Source organism: Lynx canadensis, chromosome D1 (assembly GCF_007474595.2).
Source record: "Lynx canadensis isolate LIC74 chromosome D1, mLynCan4.pri.v2, whole genome shotgun sequence".
Classification (NCBI taxonomy): Eukaryota; Metazoa; Chordata; class Mammalia; order Carnivora; family Felidae; genus Lynx; species Lynx canadensis.
Window position 1 is genome coordinate 102698417 of NC_044312.2, and position 20974 is coordinate 102719390.

General features: G+C 52.6%; 1 protein-coding gene across 1 annotated transcript; it reads right to left on the bottom strand.

The window, feature by feature from the left end:
* Positions 1-5088: 5088 nt before the first annotated feature.
* Positions 5089-9081, bottom strand: LOC115525885 (proteoglycan 3-like). The gene is made up of 6 exons (XM_030333293.1): positions 9003-9081; positions 8537-8677; positions 7788-8101; positions 6976-7107; positions 6051-6162; positions 5089-5266 (listed from the first exon to the last, which is right to left on the bottom strand). The coding sequence occupies exons 2-6, from the start codon at positions 8595-8597 to the stop codon at positions 5208-5210; spliced, it is 678 nt and encodes a 225-aa protein (XP_030189153.1). The 5' UTR covers positions 8598-8677; positions 9003-9081; the 3' UTR covers positions 5089-5207.
* Between the last annotated feature and the right edge of the window lie 11893 nt (positions 9082-20974).

A 20974-nucleotide genomic window follows, 5' to 3' on the forward strand; every position in this document is an offset into this window, starting at 1 on the left:
GGCCCCTTCCCGGGGCTCCATCTGCTCACCCTTGGGCTCCAGGCCTCCCACTAGGGCACCCACCTAGGCAAGGGGGGGAGGCAGAGAGGGGGGCCTTCGTTTCTACTGTTCATCCCAGGAAGCCACACTGGACCCAGGTGTCTGGGCCTCGCAGCGCTCTGGCAGACAGGTAGCCCTCCCTGCTAAGACCTCACTCTCCCCTTCACCCCTTGCCTCGCCCCTGTCTGCTTCCCTGGACCCCTAGGGCAGTAGCACCTGAGCTGCCCCCCTTCCCAAGAGTAGAGAGAACAACAGTGATAACGAGTGGCCACAAGGCACTACTAAGTGCCCGCCAGTGTCACGCACATTATCTCATTTAACCCGTAGAATAATCCTATGAAGTAGATATTAGTTTCCCTGTTTCGAAGATAAACTGAGGCTCAGAAAGACTGAGTCATTTGCCCAAGGCCACACAGCCAGGAAGCATGAGAGCTGGGATTTAAACCCACATCTAACCCCATCACCCACAACCCCACAAGGGAAGTGTGAACTCCCCGGGGACATCTGCCCCCCCCCCCCCCCCCCCCCCCCCACAAGCTGCTTCAGCCTTCCCCACAACTACCAGGGTCAGGTTCAGCTTAATAAAGAGTAAGCCCCATGCTTTCATTAGGAACTCGGGACCCATTTTAGGGGAGATCAGTTAGACAAGGATGTGGGGGGTCTCTTTCTCTGCCTTGAGTGGATCCCCAATTCAGAGGGAAAGAGGAAGCATGACTGTCAACGAAGTTTTCCGTTGCTCCATCCCCAACCAGGAGAGGACCATCCTCTTCTCTCTCTGGGACCCCCACATACTCACACGCATCGGCCCCCCTCACTCCAGGAGTGGAACTAGCCCCCCACCCCCTTAGGCTGGGGTGTGATTCCCAGACCCCGGGGCCCTTTTCTAGCTGGGTGGTGCTTCTTTGCAACACCAGTGAACAGGCTCCAGTGAGGCCCAGTGCCCCGTGAGCTGCTGGCCAGCCAGGCCACCCCCACATGGCCCTAATCAGTGGTCAGTCTTCTACTGCTAGAAACCCTCTCATCCCACTCTCCCGTGTACAGATGAGCCAACTGAGGCCAGAGAGGGGAAATGACTTGTGTCACACAGTCAGTGACCAAGGGAGAACCCAGCTGTCCGGGCGCTGAGGGAAGGAAGCAAGAGCAAGGAGCCAGAGAGGTCGCTGGAGAAGCATCTGGTCCCCCCACACCTCCATCAGCCTGACACCCCCTCCCCCGCTCTGGGCTCGCCTCCCGTGAGACGCCCGGGCATCTCCCCAGGGCAGAGTTCCGGAGCAGATTTAGGTCTTTAGGAAGCCTGAAGGATATACAATTTGGGGTATCTTTTTAAAATAATACTAAATTAGGTAACAGAAGGGGCTCCTGCAAGAGGGAGGCCCCAAAGTAATCAGTTTCATTACCTCCCAGTAAAACCACGTCTGGAAAAACTGGAGCAGAGACATGACTCTGTGGTCTCAGCTGCAGTGAGCTTGCCTAGGGATGGAGGGCTCGCCCCTCTACAGAAGGCGCAGGGAGACGGGGAGGGGGCAGCTTTGGGGGTCACTCGGGAGGGACCAGTGTGGGTGCAGCGGGCACTCGCAAAGGCCTGAATCCAGTGATTCCCCCCCTCCCCCACCAGGGGAGAAGGCATCAGGCCCATCACCCCCCACACACCTCATCCTCAAGCTGGTGGGGTAACACCTCCCCGGGGGTGCCCTCCGGCGTCGGGCCACGTCCAGAGATCTGACCAGCAGAGACGGCGGTGGAGGCAGCGGTTCTTGAGCGGGGAGACTCACAGGCATCCCCAGCAGGGCTCACAGGGGGGCTCCCTGCAGAGCAGCCTGAAGCAACCTTGTCCTCCCTTTCCTCGGTGTGGCAGCCACCCCTGGGCCCACCCGCAAGCGTGTGAACTCGCGAGGGTGAGCCGGACGGGCGAGCCACGCTGCGCTAAGTCACGGCTTCGGTGCGCCAGGCCGAAGGCTGCTGTCTGTAGTGATAATGCTGCTGGCTGGGCTCTGCCGCATCGTGGCGAGATCCATCCACCCTGGAGGGGTCGCCGTGGCTGTCGGATGGAGAAAGAAATCTGGGATCCGTGGAAGTTTGAACTGGAGCCCACGCTCCCTCCTAGCGGGTCCCTTGCGTCTTGAATGACTCCGCGTAGAAGCTAACTGCCCAACGGGCCCAGGGCACGACACATGTGTTCTACTGCAACCCTCATCGTACAGAAGGGGGGCTGAGGCTAGTAAGGAGGAGGGACTAGACTGGCAGAGCCAGGCCTCGAAGCCCGAGCGTTAGGACTCCAGGGTCTGCAAGGTTGACTTCGTGCCACAGCTGAGAAAACCCAGGAAATCTGTTGGCGCCTTCTATGTGTCAGGCTAAACTAGGCGTCTAGGCCGCAGGAACCAGAAAACCTCAAAACCTCATGATTTAATAGAACCGAGTGGGTCAGACAGCCCCCTCCCTCCACCTGGTGGGTGTGCCCAGACACATGGGCGCCCAGGTCAAGAGCGGCAGGGAAGGGGGACCTGGAGGCTCACGGACCATCGAAAGGCCAGGCCCGGAAGAGGCTTATGTCACTTCCAACCACACTGCCTTGGCCAGGCTGACTAGCATGACTAAGACCCCAACTTCACCGCAAGGAATACTGGGGAACAGCCTTCCTGGGTCCTCAGGAAGAGGAAACAGTGAAGACACCACCCTCTGCCTCATTATCCCCACTTTTAATGGCCTCTCTTCTCCACAACCCTCCCAGCCCATGGCCGCTGACAGTTACGCACCTCCTTCCCTTCTGTGTTCCTTCTCACAAAACCTTGTTTTCTGCAAGCTACCCATCAACCTCCCAGACGGATTAATAGATAACACTCTCGGGAGTTTCTTCTCCCGAGAGTATTTGCTTTTTCAATCAAGGGCTTTTCAAGTTGGAAAGGCCTTAAACATCCAAAGATATGAATATATAATTGTTGAAGCTAAGGCCCACTAACTGACAGTGTTGGACCTTTGAGGGGTAGCTTATCTACCCTATCATGCCTCAAGCAAGCTTCAGTCTGCAAGGATCTGAGCTCCTCTCCATTCCCCTCCCTCCCTCTATCTCTCGTATTGCCTGGCAACATGTTGGGCAACTGGCATTGGCTACAGCTCATTCCCCATCAAGGAGAGAAGTGGAGGCTGATAAGAGGGAGCTTGCCATTCAGCCTAAATAGCGGACCCAGAGCTCCCTATGCAAAGCTCCCCTTGCTGACCATTCTTCCCACCACCCACAGCCAGATTCCACGGTTCTTTTAGAAGCCGAGCATCAAGAATTAGCTTGTTGAAGTATGCAAGGCAGGGATTTGGGTGGGGATCTGGCCCCCAAGCAGCCCCCTTTCTCTGCCCTTGGGAAGACCAACAATGCTGTGATTAGGAGCTTCCTACCTGATGTCCATCTAAGGCAGACGGGTACCTACAGGTAGTCCCTGGGTCCAGCATCGGTGACGCTCATCGCAATGCCCAGGCTCATTATCCGGTTGCCAGGGCCCTGCTGATATTCAGGGGACCCACCTTCTGCTTTTCCACTCCTCCTGTGGTTCTCCATTCCTGTCCTATGCCATTAACTCCAGCACCTTCAGAACCAAAGCACATCTGAGAATACTGTGCTTTTGGTTCCTGAAGCTCTGCATCCCATCACGTGCCTAAACAGATACACACGGACACACACAAACGTAGACTTGTACACGGGTATGGCAGACATGCACATACATACACACTCACAAACATATGGGTCGAAGACGTACAAGTACCCACATACACATGCACGCACAGAATCGGGCATGTAAGGGTGCAAAGCTATACAGAGATACACAGACATCCAGGCATATCCATAAATATACAGAGAAGTTGAAAATATACCCACATTCCACACACAAATATACATCGACTCATACAGATTTATGCATATATTTACAAATACAGATTCATGTATACACAGATAAAGACAGATATACAAAGACTGCCTCGTGTACACACCAAGATACATATACACACGTGTAGCTGGGCACTTACAAAAATACTTGTACATTCTCCCTGCACCCCATGTAGAGCTATACCCCAAGAAGCATATAAGTGGATCCTCTATCTATCTGCCTCAATCTCTTTCTCTCTGTCTCCATTCTCTCCTCTCCCTCTCTCTCTCTCTCTCTCTCTCTCTCTCTCTGTCTCTCTCTACCACACCCCTCCAACAACCCTGGGCTCTCTGCCCTCTTAATGCCCAGTCCCAGGTCGAGCTTCCTGCTTCTCAAGCCCAGATCCTTCCCGCAGCCCAGCATCATGCCTGGAGATGCAACATGTTCTGGCTAGGTGTCCCCAGGGGCTGAGGAAGTGAGGTGAGGGAAAGAAGCTGGGCCCCCGGGCTGTGCAATCAGGATGGGAGCCGCATGGCCACCAGACTCTCTAACTTTTGCCCCCAAGGCCCTCCTGGTGGAAGCAGCTCCCTCCTAAGCACGTGTTCCCTCTCCAGAGGTAAGCTGGGAATGGGGAGGAGGGAGAGGGAATTGCAGTGGGGGAGGGGACACACCTGGGAATAGAGAGGAGAACACATCTCAGAAGTTGGGGACTGTGAACTCACACGCTGGTGGCTGGGAGAATACAAAGTAGGGGCCAGTATCTGAGGCCAGGAAGATCCGGGTCTAGAGGAGCAGGGGGCCTAGGTGAGACTTCCTCCCTCTCACGTGGTTACCCCGGTGGACTCTCACCACACCCCACGTACACCTCAATTCTTCAATGGGCGACATCACCTCCACCTTGGAAAGCCACCCCCCTCCCACCCCACCCTGCTCCCCATCCCGGATCCAAACAAAGCAGGAGGGCCTGTCTCCCACCGCACCAATGAGGCCAACCCCCAGCGCCTGGGGGAGCGGGGGAGTGGGGGGGGAATCCGGGCCGGCCGAGAAGGGTGGTGGAAAGCCCACCGCCCAGTCAGGGCTCGGCCACCGGCCACCACCACCCACCCCCACCGGCGCCCGGCCGCCCTTCCTCCTGGCCACCCCGCGCCCACCCGGGGCCCTCCAGCGTGGGCAATAAAGAGACGGAGTCAGGAGATGCTGTGGGAAGTCTGGGTTTATGGCCAGAAGAGGCTGGGGGACAGAGCTGGGGCGCAGGGGCCGGGCGGGGGGTGCGAAGGGCGGGGGATCCGAGGCAGGGGCTCCGCAGCCACGGGCTCAGTAGGAGCAGACAAAGGGCAGACGCCTTTGGCATGAAGCGCGCCGCCAGTGACCACCTAGCAACGGAGAGCGCGGTGACGTCAGCCGCTCGTGGCCGTCCTCCCCTCCTCAGGCACCACATACGGGTCCGGATCCAGGTTCCCGCCGGGGTTATGATCTGGCCGCTGTGGTTCCCACGCGTCCCCACCAGCTAACGTGATTCTTCTCCCCCGGGGCGGGGAGAGTGCTGCTAACGGCTTTATTCCGTTTCATCTTCACGGTGACGCCAGCAGGTGGGTGCTACCCTCACCCCCATTTCACAGATCGGGAAGCTGAGGCTTAGTGGGGGTCATAACCTGCCTGGGTCTCAGAGCTGGAGGCGGATGGCTACCGTCTTACTCCAGCGCATGCGGTCTCAGCCGTGGTGCCAGCTCCCTCACATCTGGCATCCGTGCTGTTCCGAGCTGGCGAATTATCTGTCAGCCAGCCCTCGTTCCCACATCTCTCTTTGGTCCCTCGTCCGTATCTTACATTCACATCTGCTACTCTCATCTGTCACATTAGTCACTCCGCCTATCAGAGCAAGGAAAGCAGTCCCCGGGCCCTGAGCCTAGCTCTGTCAGTGAGGGTGGAAAGCCTCCAGCTAGCTCCCAGACAGGGCTCCCCATCACCTGGGTTTGCTCTGAGGAATCCCTACATTCCGGCCCTTCTCACAGAGGACATGTCCCCCCAGCCGGGGGAAGGTGTGAGTTTGGGGAGGTGTGTTGGGGTAACTCAAAGGGACAGTATGTAAGAGTCTACCTCTCCACCCCCACCCCTTCCCCTTCCCCTTCCCCTTCCCGTGGCCCCAGTCCCCCTCACCTGTGGTGCACAGGGTCACACAGTTGCCTTGCCCTTGGAAAGGCTGCCCTGAGGCCCAGTATCCAAAATTCCAGCAGCTCCCATCGGTCCATTGAAAGCTCTGGCTCATGAACTAAAGTGATAGACTGGGTAAGAGTACAGATGTCCAGAGAGACAGACCCAGGGGCTCCAGAAAATGCTGAGTATTCCTTTCTCCTCTCACTGCCCACCCAGCGGGGAGCCAGATACCCTAGAGACCCATCCTTGAGGGTTTGCAGGCCATGACAAGGCAAGAGCAACCAGGACTCCCAACTGTCGCACAGAGCAGGCTTGTCAAGCCTTACTGTGCATACGAATCTCCCGGGAATCTTGTTAAAATGCCAATTCTGATCCAGGAGGTCTGGGGTAGGGCCCAAGATTGGGCATTTTTAACAAGCTACCTGGTTTGCTGCCCCTGCTGGTCCACGGACCACACCTGAGCAGCGAGCATCATGGTACTCATTTATCCACGACCCCCAGACCCGCCTTGAGAGAAGAAGGACCCCATTCTAGAGATAAAGAAACTGAGGCCCCGAGGAAGTCATTCAGCTAGTAAGTGACTAAGCCGAGCATGGAGCCTGTCTCCTGACTCCAGTGATGCGCTGGTAAATGTTCAACAGCCAGCTCTGGGGGAAGGTGAGAACACAGAGGGAGGGAGGAACCCCGATTTACAACAACTGCCAAGTTCTTTGGTGTATATATGTCCACTGGGGGCACGTTTCAGGCTACAAGCACACAGTCACTGAGCAAGGAGCTGAGACCAGATGCCCACCATCATCGGTTCTCGCTTCACGGCCTGCTGCCTCAAGGTCATCTCAGCTGCTGAGGTGAGGCTAGACGCCAGCAGAGGCTCCTTTGAGGCAATCAGAAAGAAGTTCCTGTCCCCCGAAGTTGGTGCCCCACTTACCCAGCCCCGGTTGATGGCTCCAATCCAGACCTCATTTTCGTTGAGTCCTCTGGCTGAGCAGAAGATGCGATAATCTAAGTTGTAGCTGTGTATGGAGATGAGGTTGCCTTGGTAGCACCTCCTGCAGATACTCTGCAGAAAGAAGAAAATGGAGGGTAGAGAATTCGCTGGCTTTTCTCAAGTCTCTGGGTCTCCAGGACAGAGCCTCTCATCCCTTTTCAGGTCAGAAATCAGAGACCTGTCTGCCCCTCTCAATCCCATGTTTGGCTCCCTTTTGTGTTGTCAGGAACTTTTTGCAACGACTACGAATATTCAGAATAGTCACAGCTACCGTTTGTGGAGAGTTTTAGTGACCCCGAGACTATTCCCAATACTCCCCACGTATTATCTCATTTAATCCCCACCACAACCCCAATGGGTTGGTACTGTTTATCTCCATTTTACAAATGAAGGTTCTGAAGCTCTGAAAGGTGGAGTGGCTCGCCCAGTAACACGGCCCATGAGAGTCAGAGCCAGGCTCGAACACAGGCGTCTCTGATACCAAAGCCTTCCTTCCAGATCGGTGGTTCTCAAAGTGCCGCCCCCCAGACAAACAATACCATCATTACCTGGGAATTTGTTATAAATGCAAACTCTCAAGCCCCGCCCTAGACTTGCTCACCCAGAAGTGTGCTTTAACAAGACCTCTAGGGGATTCTGACGCACACTAGGTTTTGAGAACCACTCATCTAAAAGGGAACAGAAGGTTGAATCGAGTCTCTCCTCCCCCCACCCCTACCCCAGTCCTCCACAGTAGCTTCCCTGCCACTTACCTGAGCACATTGAAATTCCTGGGCCTGCCGCACCATCAGGAAGTTGCAGGTTTTGCACCCGGGACTGCTCGGAATTCGAATTACGTCTTCTTCCTTGGGGCACTGAAAGTCCTTGTCTAGGGCAGCTAGGTTCGAATCCATGGCCTCCCTGTCCTCAGATGTGACCTGACAGCTGGAAGCCTTGGCCTCCTCTCCCTCTGACTGAATCATCTCATCAGTCAGAGCCAGGTCTCCTCCCTGCTCCCCTGAACCTTCCAGATTCTGACTCAGATCCACTTGTATCTCATGGCTGTCCGGACTGCGGGCAGAATTCTCTGGGAAGGAGAGGTAACCTGCTGTCAGTTCTGGGTCTCCTTTCTTCCAGGACCATGGACAATGCCAAAGGCCCTACTTGAACCTTCCTAGAGCCATCTGGAGCTAATCCTGGATCTCCTTGGTGTTGGGTGAGGAGAGAACATTTGGGTCATAGGCACAAATGGATGAGATGCTAACTTCTGGCTGGCACCAAGATGCGTATTGTGGGGGTGGGTGGAGGCACCTGTGAAAAGCCCTTCATCTTCACAGGTGGGTGGATTTTAAGTTGAGGAGATGGCTAATCAGAGATGGGCTGGGTCAAGTGGAGAGGGGTGACTGTGGCCCTGGCCCCATGAGGCAAAAAAAAAAAAAAAACAAAAACAAAAACAAAAACAAAAACATACAGGAAATAGGAGAAAAGAGAAAGATTGGTAAGACAAGAAGGAGATGCTTACCCAGATGGAAAGCAGCAACTGTCCCCAGCAGGAGAAGGGGCAGGAGCAGTGGGCCTTTCATATCCACTCAGGTTTGGGATGGGGACACAACTCCAACCTCCTTCCTTGTGGGTGTCCTGTGTGTCTGCACAGCTCTTGGCACTTAGAAGAGACAAAATTCTTGTTAACTGGCTGATTAAGGGACAAACTAGAGCATTCCTTCCCTTCCCCCAACCCCTGGGGAACAGACCCTGAGCTGGAGAATTAGGAAAAGTACATGGGGTGTCAGCTCAAGTACAAAAGTCCCTTTTTCTGAAAGTGCCATCACCGCTTCCTTGGAACGGCCCTTAGCTCAGACCCTTGCCCCTGCAGGAATAAGCCTGCTCAGAGTCAGGGCCACTGTCATTCATGCTGGGGAATGAGGGGAGAGGATGGTGGCCTGAGGACAGGCTTCCGAGGTGCATGCCATATTGGGTCAAGTACTCACCTCCAGGAGTCTGAGGCTTCCACTCTCAGTGCTCCTAGCTGCTGGGACCCAGAGGCAGCTCTTATACTGGGCATCTGGGGAAGTGGGAAGAGGCCAGGATGATTGCTTCAGGCTGGGGTGGGGAGCAGTGTAGCTGATAAGACTAAGTCTTGCTCAGTCCTCTCACCCTTGAGCCCTGATGCCTGCTGGGACTCCAGAGACCTATCTCCCAAGGCCTGCGCCATATGTGGGCACCCAGATGCCCCAGTGTGTTCCAAAAGACCCCAGCTGACTACTGTCCAGGCATTATTACCACCCCTAAAGTGCCCCAGTCTGAACAATACCCCTTAATCCCAGGAGCAGCCTTCCTCTGGTGAATATCCCAGCTAATGAGCTAGGGAATCCCAGGAATCTGGGGGAGCATGTGGGGAAGAGGTGGTTGGCCAAGGGAGCCTCCGCCCTCCTGATCACTTATCTGGACCAGGTACTTTAAATGCATCACATCCATGAATCCTCACCTTCACCTTATGTATGGTTATCCTTACTTCACAGATGTGAAAAATGAGATTCAGAGAGAGAAAGCAACTTGTCGAGGTTGCACACGTAACAGGAGAACTGGGATTTGCAAGTCTTTTTTGGCTCAAAACCTTTCTCTGTCTCTCTGTCTCTCCATCCCTGTGTCTCTGTCTTTGTCGCTTTCTGTCTGTGTCTCTCCTTCTCTTTCTTTCTTTCTCCCCCCCTCTTTCTCTCTCTCTTTCCATCTTTAATGTGTGAAAAATTTATGCTCATTCTTTTATGCTGTGGATCTAGATCAAGGTTCTCAACCTTTGCTCTATCACTATATAGAGCCAAATCTTTGTTGTGGGGGGCTGTCCTGTGCATCATAATAAGTTTAACAGCATCCCTGGCTTCTACCTACTAGATGTCAGTAGCACCTTCCCCAGTCATGATGATCAAAAATGTCTCCCCATATTCCCAGATGTCCTCTGGGGAACTAACTTGCCCCAGTTGAGGTTCATTGATCTAAAACATGCCATGTTGTCCAATCTCAAGGCTCATCTTCCAGCAAGGGGGCAGCAGTTGGAATGGAAAGTTTCATGCAGAGTCATTCAGACGCCCTGGGCCACCCTCCTCCCCACCCCCACTCCCCATCTCCCACCAGCTCTCTATCACCACTAGGGTCTCGACTAGGGGAAGTGAACAAGGCACTTGCCTCAGATGTGGAATTTAAGAGGGCACTAAAGAATTCAATGGCCAAGAGAAACAATATTTTAATATAATCTTTTGTGAACATCAAAATAAATGCCAAAAAATCCATGAAGAACAAAATGTCAAATTTTTAATCAATCAAGCTCCAGCTAAATTCAGTGCAACACAGGGAAAGGCCAACAAGTGCTGAGCCCTGACTTAGCTGGATATCACTGCCAAGAGCTAGAAGACATGTCAGGGTGGGTGTCTCAACTCTGTGACATCCTAGCTGGGCCATGCATATTGTTTCTTGGATTCCATTCCAGCCTTCCAGTACTCAAAGCACTAGGGACAGGTAACCCAGAAGGTGAAGAGGCCTGGGTCCTTCTCCTCCTCCACTCCCTCAGGGTACCTACAAATGGAGAAGTATCTGAAAGCTCATTTCTGCACCCAATTGCAGAGTAACGGTCTTGGCCATTATCTCCCCGGCCCAACGGACTTGACTCTCAGCTTCTCTTCCTGTCTTGGAGGCTGGGGGATGGACCAATTCCAGGCCCCCAAAAACCTGGTCTCCAGATTTTGAGCTTGAGGCCTCCCTAGTAGGAGGGCTAGACCCTCTCTCCATTTTTCTTACTCATCCGGGGCCCAGGCCAGGGATATCATTTCATTTGTGTTTGGGATGACCACTAAAGTCGGCTAGTTCCATGAGCCAGCACCATGATAAGCTTTATGTGTGTCATTTAATTTGAACATCCATTTCATAGATGAGGAAACGGCATCTCAGAGAGCTTAAGACACAGCAAGTCAGAGACAGGCCTAAACCCAGGCCTTCCAGCCTCTTAGCCACCCCAAAGCTGCCTTCCTTCTGCCTCCTCTCACTGACCTCCCTTCTCTTTGACTTACCCCTCTCCCTGTTGACCCTATTTTCTTTGCATACAAACCCTGGGCAAAGACATTCCATTGACTTCAATGACCTCCTTCCTCACTGACCACAGTGAAGCTTGTCTGATTTAAAACTGGAAATAATATTTTTGAAGGTCTACCAACGGACCAAAGACTACGTTTCATTAAGGATTTTATATCTATGGTCCTACTTAACTAATTTTACAATCATCCTGCAAATTAAGTATTGCCTTCTCTAGTCTACATATCTACTGCACCAGCTCAGAGAGGTTAAATTACTCGCCCAAATTCACACAACTATTAAGAAGTGACCCTCATCTGTTTGACTCCCACATCCTCGCTTTCTTTGATATGCCCAACTGTGTTAGCCCCAGACAGTGTGGCCAACATGTTCATCATCCATGAGACTCCAATGCTCTGGCTTGCTGTTTGCATTTATATTCATAGGGATTTCAAACTCTGTCTCTTTTTTTTTTCAAAAAATTTTTTTCAACGTTTATTTATTTTTTGGGGGACAGAGAGAGACAGAGCATGAACGGGGGAGGGGCAGAGAGAGAGGGAGACACAGAATCGGAAACAGGCTCCAGGCTCTGAGCCATCAGCCCAGAGCCCGACGTGGGGCTCAAACTCACGGACCGCGAGATCGTGACCTTAAACTCTGTCTCAAGATTCAGCCCAGCCCCACACTGCGCAGAGGGTGGGTCTCTCTATCTTGAGGGGCAGTGTAGTGTGACGTGTCTTAGAATCATGAGTTAATGTCAGCTTCTCTGTGGCTTGGTCTTCTCATCCTCATGAGTGGAGGCTCATGACAGGACGCTACATCTAATAAGACCGCCTCTAATAAAGCTCCCAGAACATTGCCTGGCACGTGGGGTTGGGAGGTGGCCCTTGTCAGGAAACCAGGACTAGAAATGTGACCCTAATCAACAAATAAGCACTGAGTGTTGATTGAGCCCCTGCCCCGTGCTTTACATGGTGTAAGGAACTCCAGGGATTCTGTTGTAAGCAAGTTGGCTTTACAGAAGTTAGTCAACATCCTGTTGGAGATGAGAAACGACACACAAACCCATATTTGGGGATGTAAGCCCTCTTATTTCATTAAGTTTGCTTTTTAAAAAATGTTTCTTGTGGACATATAGCATGCATCTTATAAAGTATACTGTATGGTGGGCAGCTCAGGGGATTTTTACAGTGAATGCACCCTCAGAACCATGCCCAGATCAAGAACAGAATGTTACCCGGTACCCAAATGCCTCCTTCGTGGCTTCCTCTTGACATTAATCCCACACAGAGGATCTCCATAGGCTGGAGGGCCCATTTCTTCCACAACACACGGTTCCAACAGACTTACGAAGAATAAGACAAAGTCCACTTATCACTTAGCATTGAACCTGGTACCTAGTAAATGCTTAATAAATGGGAAATAGTGTTACTCTTTATTATTCATATTGGAATAAAGGGAAGCCGTGTCTTCCCACGGCAGAATACAGTCTGGGAGGGCAAAGAGTGAAAGTTCTTCTTCAGTGGCATCCTCCCCAGCACCCAGCCCAAGGCTGAACCCGGAATAGCGTTCCAGAGTTCCACCATCTTTGAATTCAGCAGACTGTCCTAGAACGGCAGCTACAATGGACCTCGGTTTGATTTCCATCTTTCTCAACTAACTGTGCGAACTTGAGCAAGTGGCTTCCCCAATCTGGGCCACACTCAAAAAATTAAAGCTCTTGATTCACCTCTAAGACTCTGGAGCCATCTGTAATTGTATGTGTTTGAGGAGTCCAGGAAGAAAGGGGCTTCAGGGCATTGACTCCTTACTGTCTGTTCACTTCCCTGGCGGAGCGAGGATTCCTTCCCCACCTCTGATTGAGATTCCCTCCTGTCCAGCTGGGCTGGAGTCCTATGGCCCCAAGATGAACCCAAGAGTAAGGGACTGTGTCCTGCCTCTCCACTGTGCCCCATCCCTACATGACCATGTCCTGGAAGCGGCCACAGGATCCTAAGGGTAGAAAAAACATGCTGTGGAGCAGACAGCCGAATCGCAACATTGGCCACATTTAGATGGTCTGCCTTGGGCAAGTCTTTGAACAGGGCCTTAACTTCTCTGAGCCTGGTTTTATAAAATGGGGTAATAATTACTGCTCACACAAGGTCATCTTTGTAAGGTGCTTGCCACAGTAAGGGGTACATTGTGGCTGTGTAATAGGCAGCAACAATTGGTAGAGATTGTGCTTCTGTTGTAAACAACCATATGTTCCAGAATGGGAGGAGGCTAGGTCTTGTATTCCCAGGCCTTATATAGAGTTGGACATATAGCATGTTGTCCTATATTGGGTTTCCCCAGAAACAGGCCCTGAGACAGGATTTGAGTGCACGTAGCTTATTTGGGAGGTGCAAGGACATTTGTAGGGAAAAGAGAATTCAGATGGACAAGAGACGGCAGTCAATAACATGTGTGCTACAAAGCCAGCTGCCTCAGTGGATAATGGGAAGTTAATCCCATTGGAAAACCCTGGGAGACAGTGCCCAGTACATGCCTTAGAATTAGTCCACTTGAAGGGCAAGGGACTAGGACACTCATACTCCCACTCCTATGAGTTACTGACTGTTCCCAGGGACATGTTAATTTCCTGGCACATTAAGACAACCACACTCTTGGGCATGCGGATGCAGGCACAGGACATGGAGAGTTCACCTGGAATGGTTGAAGACACAGGGGGGTTCTGACAGCATCTGCTCTGCTGGGGCTAGGAATCGGGTGTTGTGCGAAAAGAGCTACTGAACCCATTCTTCTGTCTCCAGGGAGAGTCCACAGTCCCCAGCCCATACTCCAGCCTCCCTGAAAGTGATCACTTCTGGCTTCTTTTATGAGAGACAGTGGAGTGGGGAGGGGCCGTCATTGTAGGGCAGAAAGTTCCTTAGGCGGGGCTAAGCAGAGAGGATCAATGATCAGAGGGGAAAAGTCAGTTTCAGGAAAGCAATTTTATTGTTGGGATCTGGAAGCAGGGGCAGCAGGCAGGGAGGGGAGGCAGCTATGGGGGCGGTGCTCTGGACTCCTGGCTGGGTCCAGCTCAGTAGGAACAGATGAAGGAGAGGCACCCGCAGCAATGAGATCGACACCAGTGGCCTCCTGGGAAGGCAGAACAGAAAGAGGCCTTCAGCCTCTAGTGCCCCCTGACTCAGCCCCAGACAGGCCTTTCCTCCCCTCCGTTCCACGTCTCCATGGCCACGGAGTCTCAAGACCCAGAAGGCGCCGCCCAGCATCTCCTCCGGGAGGCCCTCCTACTCCCCTAGGCCCTCCCATCTGTCATCCCCACTCCCCGGGCACCTCAGGTACACATGAAAACACATCCGCCACCACAGGCCCGCAGCCCAGTATGTAAAGTTCCAGCAACTGCCCATCAACCCAGCGAAAGCGTTTGCAGCAATCCTAGAGGAGTCAGGAAGAGAAGATGTGGGCGGGGGGCAAAGAGAAAGCAGATAGGCAGAGCTCAAACTGTCCCACCAGGCATTTGCCCTTGATTGCTGGACCATGACGGACACTGTCCTGGTCAACTGAAATGCTGATCCGCAGTGATCACCATCAGCACATTCTATGCATCATAGTGATACGCTCATCCTCTGGCCCCAGCGAGAGGTAAGCAGGAGTTGCAAGCCCATCGCAGAGAGGAGGAACCAGGCTCACAGTCTCGCCCACATCCTACATGCAGACTGTGGCCCCAAACCTCCTTGCTCTGAATTCTTGGCTCTTCCCAGGACCTAGGCAGCCTCCTCGGTGTCCCACCAAAGTCGTCTATCTGTCCCCAGTTCTTTCGAGGATTGGAGGGGAAGCACAGACAGATCTGCAGCATTGTGAGGCACTGGCCGGGGTCAGGAGTGCACCCCACTTAGAGCTGGGACCCCGCTTACCCTGTCTACAACCTTGCCTCCGATCCAGACCTGGCCCTGGTTGAGCCCGCTGACTGAACACTGGATCTCGTCATTGAAACTGAAGCTGAGGACAGAGGCGAGGTTGTCCTGGCAGCACCTCTGGCAAACTGACTGCAGGACAGGATAAAAGAGGAAGAGTGGAGTGCCCCCCCCCAAGGAATTCATGTCACCTTAGTCTTGGGTCTCTAAATCTCCAAAATTCATCTTCCTCACCCCCATGCTCACCTCCACAGCCATCTGAAGGTTGGAGATCAAACTGCAGTTCCTGTTTCCACATGACCCTCACCTCTCACCCTGGCACCTCAGCAGGCCCCAGCCCCTGCTGACACCCCAGGGTCTTCAATGAGGAAAATAATTAACGATGCAGAGGCTGCAGACATCTATCCCCATCCCCCACTCCAGGTCTCAGTCTCAGCTCCAGGCCACTCACCCGAGCTTGGTTCAATTTCCTGGCCTTCTTTACCGGCCAGAAGCGGGGGCAGGTCTTGCATCCAGGAATGCCCTCCAGTTTCACTGTGCCCTCTTCCTTAGGGCACTGAAAGCCCTTGTCCACCTCATCCAGGGCAGAGGCCAACTCTACAGCACCCTCCTCCTCAGGGGCATCTTCACCTCCAGAGCACTCCCCCTCTTCCTCCAGCAGTGTCAGCTGCCCCATAGGGGCCTCCACGGCCTCATTTTCTGGTATCTCCCCAAGCCTAGGCAGGGTCTCACCTCCATAAAGCTCTCAGAGTTAGACATTACAGTCCCTGGCAGGGAGAAAGGCCAAGGGCCCCCTTCTTCACATCTACGCCTGCTCCTTCCCAGCACCATGGACAGCGCCCACCTCGCCCCAGGCATCCGAGAGGGTTCAGTCCTGGAAAGAGAGGTACCTGGAACCAAATCAACACAAGGAGAACCCAACCTCCCATAAGAGGTCGTGGTGTTAAGAGCGAGGACTTAGATTCAGGCAGTTGTGGGTTTGGGTACTGGTGCCATCACCTACCAGCTTTATTTTCTTGTTTGTGATATGGGTACGCAATACTATGTATCTTGTGGGGATGCTCTGATGTTTAAAAGAGATAATGCAGGGGCACCTGGGTGGCTCAGTCGGTTAAGCGTCTGACTCTTGATTTCAGCTCAGGTCATGGTCTCACAGTTGGTGAGTTACAGCCCCACATTGGGCTCTGTGCTGACAGCACGGAGCCTGCTTGGGGTCTTCTCTCTCCTTCTCTCTCTGCCCCTCCCCTGCTTGTGCTCTCTCTCTCTCTCTCTCTCTCTCTCTCTCACACACACACACACACCCCTTGGGAGTGGGGTGGAGAAAGAGAAGGCATGACAGTAAGTCCCTGAGGCTCCAAGAAGCTGGGGCCCTTTCTAAATAGAAGTGAAAACCATGACAGGCAGCCGAGGCTGGCTCTCCTGTGGGGCTGCAAGTGAAGAAGGGAACATTTACCAGTATTGGTTTATACTTAATGGGCCCCTCAGAGTCTGTGGAACGAGAGAGAACTGAGAATCAATGATTGCTGGCCTTCCCAGGAATGCACAGCACTTAGGTAGTGGGGTCTCTCCTCAAAGCTCTGGAAACCACACACACACCCAGGTCCTCCGGGCTCTGCCTCCCCCGGCCAAGGAGAGCCTTCACATGCCTCAGGAGCATGAAAGGCAGGAATGAGAAGTCTCGCCCTTACTGACCCCTGAAAGACACCCACAGTCCCAGCCAGCCCTCAGAACCTCCCAGCCTGGGTCAGACACCTCCCCAGAGACTGAACATTTACCTGAAATCCACTCCACCACGACAGGGAAAGCGCTTACCTGCCCAGAAGTCTTCCTGGGTCCTGAGGAATTCACAAAGCTCAGGTTCTCCTGCGCTCCATCCGGCAACAACGCTTTACAGTGGGGTCTTGGAGGAAGTGCCCCAGAGAAAGGAGGATTTGCCCCAACTTGAGGGACATGGGAGGGCTGATAAAAACCATTTTCTCAGAGTGCATAGGTGGCTCAGTGGGTTGAGTATCTGACTTCAGTTGGTGAGTCTGAGCTCCACGTCGGGCTCTCTGCTGTCAGCACAGAGCCTGCTTCCGATCCTCTGTCCCCCTTTCTCTGTCCCTCCCCTGCTTGCTCTCTCTCTCTCTCTTTCAAAAGTAAACATTAAAAAAAAGTTTCCTCACTTCCCTGGGGAGCCCAGTCATTGCTTCCAGATTGTCTCCTGACACCCCTTTCAGGAACCGAGGGGCCATTCTGGGACTGCCCTGAACCACTGGTTCCTCTCCCGGGCTGCACTTTAGAATCTCCCAGGGAGTCTTTCCAAAACACACAGCTCTCTGCTTCTCTAGTGGGAATGTAAACTGCCACAGATATTTTGGAAACAAATCTGTCAATATCTATTAAGATTAAAGGTGCACATAGCGCTTGATCAATTTCGCTCTTTGGAGACTATCCTTTGGAAATAAAAGCACCTATAAGCAAGAACACTTTTACAAAGTTGTGTATCGCTTTACCGTGTGTAAAACGAAATTCTCCATGAAAACAAGGAGCTGACTCTCCTGTGGATGGTTAGGTGGTGAACAGAAGGAAAAGGAACAGGGCGTTCCAGGCATGAGCAAACGTGTGGTGGTGACGTGACCTTGGCATAAGCACAGGACAGACAGTGTCTTTTCTTGCAAAACTAAAGTTAAGAGTATACACATCGGAGGGGCGCCTGGGTGGGTGAGTTGGTTGAGCGTCTGACTCTTGATTTCGGCTCAGGTCATGATCTCACGGTTGGTGAGTTCGAGCCCCACATCAGACTCTGCACTGACAGCACGGAGCCCGCTTGGGAGTCTCTGTCTCCCTCTCTCTCCCCCCCCCACACCCACTCTCAAAATAAGTAAATAAACTTTAAAATAAAACAGCACACACATTGGAAAGGGGTGGAGAAAACAAGGAAGAGTACATCCCATCCTGAGTCGAGGAATGGAGACAGCCTTCCCTGGCATCCACTGACTTAAGGAGACAGAACGCAGGAATCAAAGAAATGACTCCAAACCAGCCTGCACAAGAAGCAGAATGCAGCTCGTCTCCACCCCCAGCCCCCCTGCAGGGCCACTTTGCATGTTCCACGAAACTGTCACAGCCAGACAGTGACAGGATACAGCCGTTTCTTGAAGGTCTGTTGCTGCTCAGGGACCCCAACCCCCAAGGGAAGGCTTTTCCTTTAGGCCACACATTCCAGGGTCTGAAATCCACAGCTTAAAGACCCTAGAAATTCCATTTTGTCAACGTCCAGTGGGGGGGCTCGAGCAGGGGCTGAGAATGTGGGTTCGGGAGTCACACGGTCCAAGTTCGAATCGAGGGCTACCACCTCACAGCTGTGTGACCCTGGACCACGTTCCTTAACCTCTCTGTACTTCATTATCATTGTTTAAAAAGTGGGGATAATTATACAGACCTCCCTGGGTGATCAAAAGGAACGAATGAGATGACGTGTGTGAGCTGCGCAGCCCCCTGGCTGCCTTCGGGTTTTCAGAATTCCACTTCCCGTGGACCTTGGGAGAGGGCAGGCCTCTCCTTCTTGACAAGAAAGTGCCAAATAGATTCTCAGCCTCTCTTGCAGCTAAGGCATGTGACTAGGCTCTCTCAAATGGGAGCGTCCAGGCAAGACTTTGAAGCTGGAGCTAGGGACCAAGAAGTGGGGGCCACGAAGTCCTCTCCCTGGCAGTGCAATGGTGACATCCAGTTCCTGGGGCAGAAGTGTCCACAGCGCTAGAGAAGGGATCCAGGGCCCAGGCCCCACACTGCTGGCCACAGGGTCTGAATCACAGCAGCAGCAGCAACTGGGCCCCCCCCCCCCTCCACACACACACACACGCCCCTTCTGTGGCCTGGTTTTGGCTCCCTGGTTCTCTAGTCCTTCCTGCAATTTTACGAGCTACCTCATTTCCTTTTAATAAATTCGTTTTCCTACTCAGATCCGCCAGGGAGAGGTTCATCTGCCTGGCGCTAAGAGCCCTGACTGATGCAGCATTTAGCACAGGAACTGGCATTTAGTTACTGCTCAATAAATGACAGCTTCTCGTGTTAATAGGCCTAGAAGTGATCAAGGTCTTGGGGACTGACCCACATTAATCAAACTCTCAAGAGACTGATGTCTACATCTGGTGCCAATGACATACTTTAGGTTGACCTGTACCCACATAGGGCCCACTTAGGGCCTTCAGACCAGCACATTCCCTCCCTGCATCACAAGCTACAAATGTTGCTAAATTTGTGTCAATTTGTCACACAGCACAGAAGACTAATAAGATGTTACAGAGCTCCGAGGCCTATTCCTTCCCAGGACGAAGTTTATCGTAGGGGATTGGCACAGGGGAGTGTCCGAAAGGAATGGTCTCGAGGACCTCCTGGAGAAGAATCCTGGGCCAGCAATCAGGAAATATGGACAAAGAAAGAGAGGAGCCAGAGGTCCCCCACCCCACCCCTCAGACCATAGCAGGCTGGGGAAGTCCCTTCTGGTCTCAAGCTCTGCCCTCAGAGGAGTGATGCCCCCCCCCCCCCAGGAGCTAGACCTCTGGGACTGACCAACTGCCTGATAACTGGGCTTGGCCAACACCCCTGTGGGGCAGATAAAAGGTGGTGAAAGGGCTAACATCATCCCAGAGCTGAGCAACCAGGAGATGGGGCCCCGGGCCATTGCTCTGTGAAATCGGCCTCAACAGCAGCTGCTGTGACACTTCCCTGTTTGGATGCCCCAGTGACTGACCTTGACCAAGAATGCTAGAGCTGAAAGTGACCTTGGAGATGAACCAGTCCAGTCTCCGTGTCTCAGCCACGGAAAGCACCCCAGACGGGACTCAGAAGTCCCCATTCCCAGATCCATTGTTCTTTCTGCTCTCACTGTGAGATTACCCTTGGTCCCCTCCAGGCACCTCCCCTCCCGGACACTGTGGACTCACAGCAGAGTGAGCAACATTAAGCCTCCACAGTCCGTGCCTCCCCTGCCCACATGCCGCCTTCACAATCTCCCTGGTCCGTCTATTTCTGTCCGTGTCTGCTGCCACCTCTCCAGCCCAGGCCACCGTGTTTGATGATGTACGTCAGAACCTGCCATCCCCATGCTCCTCGTTCAGTGTCTTCCTTCTGCACTCACAACTAATCCAAACTCATTCCCACTGCCTACAACTGGTAGTCTGGCTCTTGTCTGCTTGTCCAACCTCACTGGTATGAGTGACCCTTGTCATACTGGTTTTAGCTCCATCGGCCAAGCTGAAGCCTTCATGCCGGCTCCTTCAATCAGATCTTGGCTCAAAGGTCACCTCCCCAGAGAAGCCTTCTCAAGAACTCTTTCTAAAGAAATCTCCTCCTGGGACGCCTGGGTGGCTCAGTCAGTTGAGCATCTGACTTCAGGTCAGGTCATGATCTCACAGTTTATGGGTTCGAGCCCCACATCAGGCTCGGGGCCAACAGCTCGAAGCCTGGAGCCTGTTTTGGATTCTGTGTATCCTTCTCTCTCTGCCCCTCCCCTGCTTGCACTGTCTCTCAAAATAAATAAATAAACATTTAAAAATTAAAAATAAAGAAAACTTCTCTCTTCCCATTTTGATATCAAGTTACTTTGTTTCACATTGTTCCATTTATTTCCATCTGAGCATTTACCAAAATCATACATCTTACTTATTTATTGGTTTCTTGTTTATGGTCTGTCTCCCCCAGTAGGAAGTAAGAACAGGGACTTTGCCTTTCTCATTTACTGCCTAGAACTCTACCCAGATCATAGAAGGAGTTTTCCAATTATATGATGAGTTAATTAATCAACTTGAACTCTGCACCTGGAGAAAGTCCAGCTGAGTTTAGGTCAAGGTATAAATTCATTAATGTTCTGAGCTCTACCTACCACGGACACAATCCTGAGCCAGGCTCTGTGTTCTGCAACATTCATTCGTTCGTTCGTTCACTCATTCATTCATTCGCCTAAAATACTCATAGATAGTCTCCGGCTTGATATAGCTAAAACAGCAAGACAAAGA

What these genes read in the sequence shown, in the direction of transcription:
- LOC115525885 (XM_030333293.1), bottom strand. Translation starts at nt 8,597, where the DNA reads ATGAAAGGCCCACTGCTCCTGCCCCTTCTCCTGCTGGGGACAGTTGCT. An exon ending in AGTTGCTGCTTTCCATCTGG is followed by an intron (nt 8,102 to 8,536) that starts GTAAGCATCTCC and finishes TCTCCTTCCCAG; the next exon opens with AGAATTCTGCCCGCAGTCCG. An exon ending in GAGCCATCAACCGGGGCTGG is followed by an intron (nt 6,163 to 6,975) that starts GTAAGTGGGGCA and finishes CTATCACTTTAG; the next exon opens with TTCATGAGCCAGAGCTTTCA.